Raw genomic sequence first — 9,415 nt, forward strand, 5'->3', positions numbered from 1 at the left:
AAACTAATATTTCCGACACCTCGCGCTGGGTGTCATTCAGGGTTGTCTCTCCAATGTACTGCCACCGCTTCTATTTCTGCCAAGAAGGACCAGGAGTTACAGGCGTGAGCAGCTGGAAACTGCGCGTGAGAGGAGCCGAACCTTATTATGTAGTAGATTCCAGCACGCTCAAACGAGTAAGAGTTCCAATAGTTCGGATCGAGTGAGTTTGCCAAGGTGCCTCACGAAGCGAGCGGAATCCCTAACCACGGACAGTTCTGTGGGCCTCGCCCGTCCACATCACCGCCTCGGAACCCAAATCCCCACCTCGCGCGGTCACCCGGCGGCCCGCGACCGCCCCCTTTAAGAGCTCGCTCCGCGGGACTAACGTTTGAACCGGCCCCGGCGCCCCTCCTCTGCCTCCGATTGGCCGGGGGCGGCGCACGAGGCGCGTGGGCCCGCCCAGAACGGTTGGCGGCGCTCTGTGATTGGCGTTCGGGGAGCGTATATAAGGCGCGGCGTGGCCCCGCAGCCCTCAGTGTAGCGACCAGCCCACGGCGGGTGCGTCTTCCGAGGCGGAGAGGCTGAGGAGGGGGAAGCTACGCGTCGCCGGTCTTTTCCCCACCGAGTTCTCCACCGAGCTTTGAGCCGCCGACGGTGCACCCCTGGGGGGGGGACCTGTCCCCGCCTCCCGCTCCTCCAGCCGCTTCGGAAGGGGAGCGGGCGTTTGCCCCATCGTCCGGGCGCCAGACCTCGAGAAGCCGAGGCAGGATGGAGTTCAAGCTGGAGGCTCACCGCATCGTCAGCATCTCCCTGGGCAAGATCTACAACTCGCGGGTCCAGCGCGGCGGCATCAAGCTGCACAAGAACCTCTTGGTGTCGTTGGTGCTGCGCAGCGCCCGCCAAGTCTACCTGAGCGACCCGTGCCCTGGCCTCTACCTGGCCGGCCCCGCGGGGACCCCGCCGCCCCAGCAGCCGGGAGAGGCGGTAGCCGGGCCACCCTCGGGCTGGGGAGAGCCGCCCCCGCCGGTGGCCCGCGCCGCCTGGCCGGAGCCCGAGGCGCAGCCTCAGCGCCCCTCCGCCTGCCACACGCCGGCAGCGGGGAGCTCGGAGCCGATCGCCGCGGCGGCCGGGGCTGGGGACGCTCCCCGGGGCGGAGACGAGGACTCGGCGGCGGCCGCCTGGGGCCGCGGGGGGCGTCCGCGCGCGCCGGCTTCCGGAGGCGGCCCGGGCGCGTGCCCCGAAGGTCCCCGGGCGGTGCGCCGCCCGTGCGGCTGCGCCCCGGGCCGGGAGGAGCGGCCGTCCTCCGGGGACGGCTCCCCCGCGCCACCCGCCCCGTGTCCCAGGAAGCGTGGCGCGGCGGGAGTGGGTGGCGGCCGCGGGGGCTGTTCGGCCCCGGGCTTGACCCCGCTCAAGAAGCCGCGCCGGAACTCGGAGGAGCAGCCGGCCGCCGGGGAGGAGGGCGCCGACGAGGAGATGGAGACCGGGAACGTGGCGAACCTCATCAGCATCTTCGGGTCTAGCTTCTCGGGACTCTTGCGGAAGAGCCCTGCGGGCGGCCGGGAGGAGGAGGAGGCGGAGGAGGGCGGCCCGGAAGCCGCCGAGCCCGGGCAGATCTGCTGCGACAAGCCGGTGCTGAGAGACATGAACCCCTGGAGCACAGCCATCGTGGCCTTCTGAGCGGCCCCCGGGGCCCCGAGCGGCTGGAGCTTGAGCAGCGGGAGTCCCCGAAGTGCGACCGGACCCTTTTCCCCGGCCGCGAGGACGAGCCGGGACCGTAGGCGCTGGGCGCGTAGGGCAGACTGGTTGCTGCCGGGCAGCACTGCGCCCCGGAAGGGGCAGCCCGGCTGGGCCGTGGCTCTCGAGTTTCATCCAGAGACCTAGAGTTGGAGGCTTAACGGAAGGGGACGATCGATCGTTAACTTTGATATCTGTGTGTGTCCGTGTGTGGGTTTGTCTTGTGTCGAGACTGTTGTGAGGTTCTGGAATGCACCGCCCCCTCCCCGGGGCTTGAGACTTTGGGGGTGCAGACAGGGACTTTCCTCTGCCAGCAGCTCAGAAAAAGGAAGCTGCTGAAAGGCTCGAGGCAGGGGAGTTCCCCGTTCGTACTTGGGGGAGAGAGGGACTTTACACACACCTCTCATGAAAGGTAGAACCGCACCGGGGCGCAGAGTGGCGTTTCCTCACAGGATTTCCTCAGACTAGAGGGAGTTCGTCTGGAGTAGAGACTTGTATTATTTTTCTCCCTCCCCACCTTTCTCTGGCACAGAAGAAGCGCTTCTACCCTGTGATTACTCTGGGAAAGCTGAACATTAAGGGACCTTCAATTCCCCACAGGGGAAAAAGCTTGCTGAACTGAACAGAAGAGTTCAAGCTTGGAAATACGGAGTTTATAGAGAAAAGATATATTTTTAAAAGCTCTAGCTCAGAACTTACTACACAGTGCTTTTAAAAAGTGTTTAATGAAACAAAGTTTACAGACGAGCTCTAAGTGGAAGGACCTTATGGTTTTGTAGATACGGTGACTCCAGTCTTTGTTGTATAAAGGTTGGGGGAGCTGATAAGGTTTTTGTACAGTATTTTCTCCTCCTCTGTATTGATTTTTGTATAAAAATGTAACTACGTGTCTAACACGTATTAAATATTTTGAAGCAACTCCACTGCCTGCTTGTATGTAATCACCTGTCTGGGTTTCCAACAAGGTGGGGGAGGGGCAGCCAGGCTGGGAAATGGAAGGTGTGGTTTGTGGGTTTTTTGTTTTGTTCTTGTTTTCAAGATAGGGTTTCTCTGAAACAGAGCCTTAGATATCTATCCTGGACTCAGCTTTGTAGACCAGGCTGACCTGGAACTCTGAGGTCCTCCTGCCTCTGCCTCTTGAGTTCCGGTATTAAGGGCTTGTGCCACCACACCCGACAAAGGCGTGGTTCTTAATATCAGTCATTCCCAGACTAGGGACATTGTTGGACATGCCCCAATCTCATTGGACTAATAGGTACTGGTGTTGGTATCCATGACTGGAGGCTTGAGACCTGTCAGTAGAAATGCCTTTTCCGTAGTTACCAAAAGGCCAGGCTTTCTATAGTCTGATCTGATGGAATCTTTATATACTAAATTCCAAGTTTTGAAACCTTTCCTATCCTCAAAAGTTTTGACCAAAACTTTGTTTCAGTAACGGGTCTGTTTAATTGACCATGGATGAAATTTTAGGTTTGAAGGGGGTCGGGGGGAGTTAGATAGCAACTTACTTCAGAGGTCTATTAGGACCAAATGTGAAGAAACCGATGAGACTGACTTGTCTAAATCAGGACTTCAGTTATGGAAAGTAAAGGCTGAAAGTGAAATTATGTGTATCAAACCTGAGAAGGAAGGAGGCCAAGGAGGGTTGGGTAAATTTAATTCTCATTTAGCAGAACTTCCTGATTTGCTCTTGTCACCTACATGATGACATAAGTGTTTTGGTCATGATAAACAGATGACAGCCACAACAATTTAAAGAGACCGTTTTGTCTACTGCGAAATGTTTAGTACTTAAGAGGTAGTGATCTCTTAGGAGGAAACCAATTAGACACTTTTAAAATATAATTGCTAGTGCTTTAAAAATGGTGCCAGTTTCTAACTAAGTAGACTACTTAAAGAGACAGGAGAAACTGAGGAAAGAGGCAAAGGTTATTTATTTAGCCTTTAGACCAAAGGAGCATATAACGGAATGCCTTGGCCTTAGCTGAAGTTCTAATGACTCGGACTAATGCCATAGTTGAGTAGGCTGTCGCTTTGCTCTTCCTGTAAGACTGTGACTAGCTCTTTAAGCAAGAGAAGTGATTAACTCTCTATCACCATAATGTATACATAGAATAAAACATGCTCTAATCAGGGTGTTATTAAATTACCTTGCTTTTCTCTTAGAGATTAGGTACTTAAGCTCTATTATAACTGCTAAGGCTCCATTAAGAATCTTAAACTGCCGGTGTCCAGGGCCTTAATTCTGCAAACATTTCCTGTTACTAGAGTGCAGTTATGCTTGAACAGCTGTCTGGGTGTGTTTCCATATTGGAAAGGGGGTAACATTTGGTGTGAAGAGCTGTATATTTATTGTAGAGGAAACCAGGTTCCCTCCTCAGCCTCCCTTTTGCACAAAGATGAACCATGTGACCATGGGTTTGCTTAGAGACTATAAACTGGAAAAAGGTTTTACATCATCTTTTTTGTTGCAGAAACTAACCAGTGTAACAGTATGGGCTCTTGGGGTCAGGATGCCTGGATTCTCCTGCCCCACTTTTCTCTGAGGGTTTGTGTTGCTTCAAATCTGGCTTTTTTTTTTTTCTTTTTTCCAACTGTAAAATAAGGATAATTGTAGTTGCCTCATAAAGTTGTGAAAATCACTGAGTTAATGGTCTTAGAAAGCACTTAGTGACTGCAGGGCAAGGTGCCCACATGCAGGTGATCCTAGACTCAGGAGGCTGAGGCAGGGGGTTCTCCAGTTTGAAGCTAGCCACTGCTTCCATAGAGCCTGTCTTGGATCCCGAACAAAACAAGTACCCCATACTTGGGAAGCACTCAGCTGTTGCTGTTGTTGCTCTAGAAGTGAAGTGTGTGTGTAAACCAGGAGCTGTGGTAAAAGAATTTGTGTATATTTGTAGGAAAGGAGAAGGAGGTTTCTATTTTTAGCTGGTCCTATTAGCAAATACGAGTCTTTTCATTCCCTCTTTCTCTGGGCCCTTGGCAGACATGAAGCCTTGCTCTACCAGCTGAGTTGGTTGCTGTGTCTGTCTCACACCAACCCTGCGACTTTCTTGGATTTTATCAGTTCTATTTTCAGAAAGGAGTACACAGGAGTGAAAACTCTCAAAGGGCAAAGTTCTTATTGACATACAAATGCTTTCAGTGATGAGTAATGGAGTTAAAAAAAAAAAAAAAAAGACCATAGAGCTATGTTTAGCTCTAATTGCTTGGCATAGAATGTTTCTCTTTTTGTTTGTTGGTTTGTTTTTTGTTTTGTTTTGTTTTGTTTTTTGAGACAGGATTTCCCTATGTAGCCCTGGCTGTCCTGGACTTTGTGGACCAGGCTGGCCTTGAACTTATTGAGATCCTCCTGCCTCTGCCTCTGCCTCCCCAAGTGCTAGGATTAAAGGTGTGTGCTTTGGCACAGAGCGTTTCCTAAGCACTTGTGTTGATAGGCTTGGACATCTTGAAGCACAGGTAGGATTATGGTAATCGAATGAGATACAGTGTGACTAGAAACAGTTTTGAATATCTAACCTTCTTGGAGGGGGACCACTTTGAGAGGGTCTCTAGTCTCTTCATTAAATTAAGCACTCTAGCATCAGAAACTGAAACCAGGACCCCAAACATGTTGGGGTCATTCAACCACTGAGCTAGACTCCCAAGCTGAAAACAGCCATGCGAAAGCCAGATGTTTAAAGGGAGTTTTGGCTTGGCTTGGTGTCACATGGCTTTAATTCCAACCTTCAGGAGGCAGAGGCAGGCAGATCTCTGTGAGTCTGAGGCCAGCCTGATCTACCCAGCAAGTTCTAGGACAGCCAGAGCTACATAGAGCAGGGTCTTATTTAAAAAACAAAACAAAACAAAACAAAACAAAAAATGGGATTCCAAGAAGATCACATTAATAGAGAGTGAAGGTGATAGAATAAATTCAGTGCTCCTAAGCATGTCACTTTGAGAAACCGTCTTTTGTATTTGGGGGAAACCACTAATGATGGAAAGCTTGAATTGCTGCTCCAAGTGCCTTGATTCTCTCCATGGCTTCTCACAGTTTACCTTCCTTCCACTGATGACAGATTAGGCTTTAGCATGGGGAGCTGTGGGGGACTGGACCTTTTAACTTCTTTGGTAGAATACTCAGAATAAAAGACGTTAGTATTGGGAATGAAGTTAATGACAGAACTGCCCCTATGTTATCCCCGGGTTAAGCTGAGTCTCTTCAACTTACCTGCTGTGATGATGTAGCTTGGAGCCAGTGTGCTGTGGTCTAAAGCTTCGTACTGTGGCATGGAGTTTGACAGAAATCTATTTCTTTATAGTTATTATTAATATTATTTTTTTTAGTAGAGTTAGTTCAGTTCACTGAATATCCAAAGGACTTCTGCTCTTTTGCCCTAAATATTTTATTCTTGTCCTGTTTGTGAAAATTTCATTCTCCTAGACTCCCTTTTATCCCAGCAGTTCCTAAAAGAAGATGAGATGAAAAGAAATGCTGATCCAACCTTCTGCGACTATGAAAGGAGCCTTTACTGTGAGGTGCAGTGCTCCAGTGGGGAGTGAGGTTGGCTTCCCAGGATTCCTGGCACTCTGTCCAGTAATGAGCAGTTTGTCTCTCAGCCTTTGAACCATTGTTCAGATTAAAAGTTCTACCCAGTAGAAAGCCTTGGGAGAAAGAGGAGCAGAAGCTGAGTCGATGTGAGGAATCACTTCGCTCTTAACTCATGCCATTGGACTTTTTCAGCAGTATTTATTAAGGGTACAACAGAAAAAGCACATGAAAGCAGAGGCAAAATATACATATCTCATTGAATGCCTCCTTCCTGATCCAGTTTTTTGCCCATGTGTGCTACCCCCCTCTCCCAGTGGGAATGAAGATTTTAAATATAAAAAACCTCTTTAGCAATTTCTCTGTGCTCCCCCTCCCCCCCTTTCCCATGGATAGAGCCCAAATCATCTTTGCTGGACTGCATCCTGGGGTTTGCCTCAGGCCTTTGGAATCCTACAGGCAGAGAAGGGGAAGCCTCTGGGGACTGCATTCCTGAAAGGGCGAGTCTCCCTTCTCTAGATCCACAGCCATCTCCACCACTGGATGCTGCCCACTTAGGGACAGAGGTGACCAGTACTGGCTGTCAGTTCACGGAACCTGTAGAAAGAACAACTGGCCTTAATAGCATCACCACTGAGCATCTCTAGCAGGTGACTCAGGTGCAGGCTGTGATGCTTGTTGGTAAGTCTAGACACTAAGCATTTTCTATGTGTTTTGAGACCTAGTCACCAGGCCTGTGTCAGAAGCCACATTCCTAACTTACAGGAGGAAGGTGAGAATCAGCTTTCCCTTTCTGACTCCTCTAACCAAGTTTAAACCTGGCTCCAGCTCTCTGCTTTCTTCCTTCTAACTGGACCTCTGCCAGCCCCTAAGGCAAGGGTCCCTTCAGTTTTTTGAGTAGTCAGGAATACACTGAAAGTCCTGTTCCCACCTTCTTATTCTGCCATCCACCCCCTACCTTGCTTTTAGCAGGGCAGCCGCTGGGAGATTGCTTGCTCTGAGGTAACAAAGAGAAAACAAAAGCAAAACCAAACCATTCTCTTGTACTCTGCAGACCTGTGTTCCATGGGTTCCACACTAAGGTAACAGATGCTTCAGGCCGTTCTTCATTTTAAAGCCTTTCCTGCACTCTGAAGAGCCGTCCATCAGGGCTTCTCCAAGTTACTACTAGCTGTCAGTATCATCCTGAATGTCACAGCCATGCCACAGGTGGCTCTGCTCCTGTTTGTCTATCTGGTCCTTCTAAGTCACCTCACTCTCCCGTGAGGGTGCTCACTCTCTGTTTGAGGAAGAGTCTGAAGGCTCAGGGAAGAAGAGCCATGATTAGGAATGTGACCGCCCGCTAAAAAGAGGAAAGATCGATATTTCCTGACCATGAAACATGCAGAGCGTCTCCCCAAACTCTGGACGCTGGGGATCAAGCCACAGCTGTGTTGGCTAGAAGTTGTCATCCTCTCTCTGTGCCTCACCAGATCCCCAATCCCTGCACAATAGCAGGGGTGGGTAGGGGAGTCTACTTGCTGGAAACAGGAGCAGCAGCTGAAAGCCAGCTTGGCAGGTGGCCAAACGCAGAAAAGGAGAAGCAAAGCCAGGGGAGCCCACACGTGGGTCCCCGGCTTCTCCCCCAGCCTTTGCTGGAACTGCAAGTGCTGCTCTATGGAACAGATAATGAATCTCAGAGCCACTTGGCTGGAGAAACCCAAAAGGCCTCTCTGCCTTGTCTCCCCCTCTGCTCTCCAGTTGATCAATAGAGGCTTTTTACAGGGAGAGTGGCTAGAAGCGGGAGAGGGGAGCAGTTATTTGCCTCCTGCCCGGGAGTCCTATCAACAGGAAGTGAGCTGGGGGCTTGTGAATCCAGGGTTGTGCGGAGTGGGCAGTTAGGGTGAGGAGTGGCCACCGAGTCAAGTTCCCTGCCCGAGGTCTGCCGTGGGCCAAGTGAATTTAGGACAAGCACACCCCGCCCACCTTTTTCTCCCTGGCTTTTCTTAAGCTGTACCTCTCATTTTTCTTCAGACAGTTTCCAAGTTTTATTTTTGGTTTGGAAAAGGGTGAAAATTCCTTGACATCTGCATTCAGCAGCTCCCTTCCCCCACAGTGTGACCTACTTTAGAGACTAGAGTGACTTTTATTTTTTATAGCCATGAGAAATCACTGAAAGCAAAGAAGCTGAAGTTGAGGGACTTGGGACATTGTCTTGGGGGAGGTTGTCCAACCATTTCTGTGGGTGTCCCCCTAGCTCTATCTCTAGACTCTTTTAAGGGGTGCTCTCTTAGTGGCGCTGGGAGAACAGCTGTACAGATGTGGCATGTGGGCGATTCTGGTGTGGGCTGGCCCAGCTGCCTGCTTCGCAACCTTCCAGTCACCACAGCATAAGGCACATCTGGCTTCACAGTGTAGAGCTTGCTGCTCTTGGGATTCCCGAATGCCTGCATGAGAAGAGAGGAGAGAGGACAGAATAAATGAGGTCACGAGAAAGCAGTACATCTTGAGTAGGCTAGTAAGGACTCAAATAAAAGAAATATTCAAACTCACCCCCACCTGGTAACATGAGGCCCTTCTGAGAAAGGGACTAGGAACCCGAAACTGAAAAATGTGACTCAAATCAGGAAGTCACTCATTTCTCTTGGTTTCTATTTATAGTGTGTGTGTGTGTTTGCTTTATAATTGCAATTAAAGGATAAACTGTGTGGAAAAGTTAAAAATACACTTATGAAGGCACATGCCTTCAATCCCAGCACTTGGAAGCAGAGGCAGGCAGATCTCTGAGAGTTCAAGGACAGCTTGGTCTATAGAGAGAGTTCCAGGGCAGCCAGGGCTACACAAAGAAACCCTATCTTAAAAAAAAAAAAAATCAAAAACCAACCAACCAAACAAAACAAAATAAAACAAATTGAAGTAGATATTAGGCAAAACACAGAAAATTAAAAAAAATAAATAAAACAAAAAGAAGCAGATCATGTCTACTGATCTCACAATCAAATGTGAGTCCTTCTGCTTTAGGTTACTGGAGGCCTAGCTCCATTCCTTCTTTCACATGCTGCCTCTGACCATATGGAATGGTTTACAGTTTGAGAAACATTCCTGCAGGCTTCTGGACCTTTCTATATATCTTTCCCAGGAGGATGTGGTCAAGTTTAGAGCTAGTCCTCAGAACTCTGACAGTAAAGAATA

At 49.9% G+C, this 9,415-nt stretch overlaps 1 protein-coding gene across 1 annotated transcript; it reads left to right on the forward strand.

Annotated features, from left to right (window-relative positions):
* The first annotated feature begins 472 nt into the window (after positions 1-472).
* Positions 473-2,634, forward strand: Ier5 (immediate early response 5). The gene has a single exon (XM_055624507.1). The coding sequence runs from the start codon at positions 751-753 to the stop codon at positions 1,657-1,659; it is 909 nt and encodes a 302-aa protein (XP_055480482.1). The 5' UTR covers positions 473-750; the 3' UTR covers positions 1,660-2,634.
* Positions 2,635-9,415: the final 6,781 nt, after the last annotated feature.

The sequence above is a fragment of the Psammomys obesus genome, unplaced genomic scaffold, assembly GCF_907164565.1.
Source record: "Psammomys obesus unplaced genomic scaffold, mPsaObe1.curated_primary_1811, whole genome shotgun sequence".
In the NCBI taxonomy this organism is placed as follows: domain Eukaryota; kingdom Metazoa; phylum Chordata; class Mammalia; order Rodentia; family Muridae; genus Psammomys; species Psammomys obesus.

Bases quoted from the DNA above. Each gene is read 5' to 3' on its own strand.
- Ier5 (XM_055624507.1), top strand. From the start codon at position 751: ATGGAGTTCAAGCTGGAGGCTCACCGCATCGTCAGCATCTCCCTGGGC.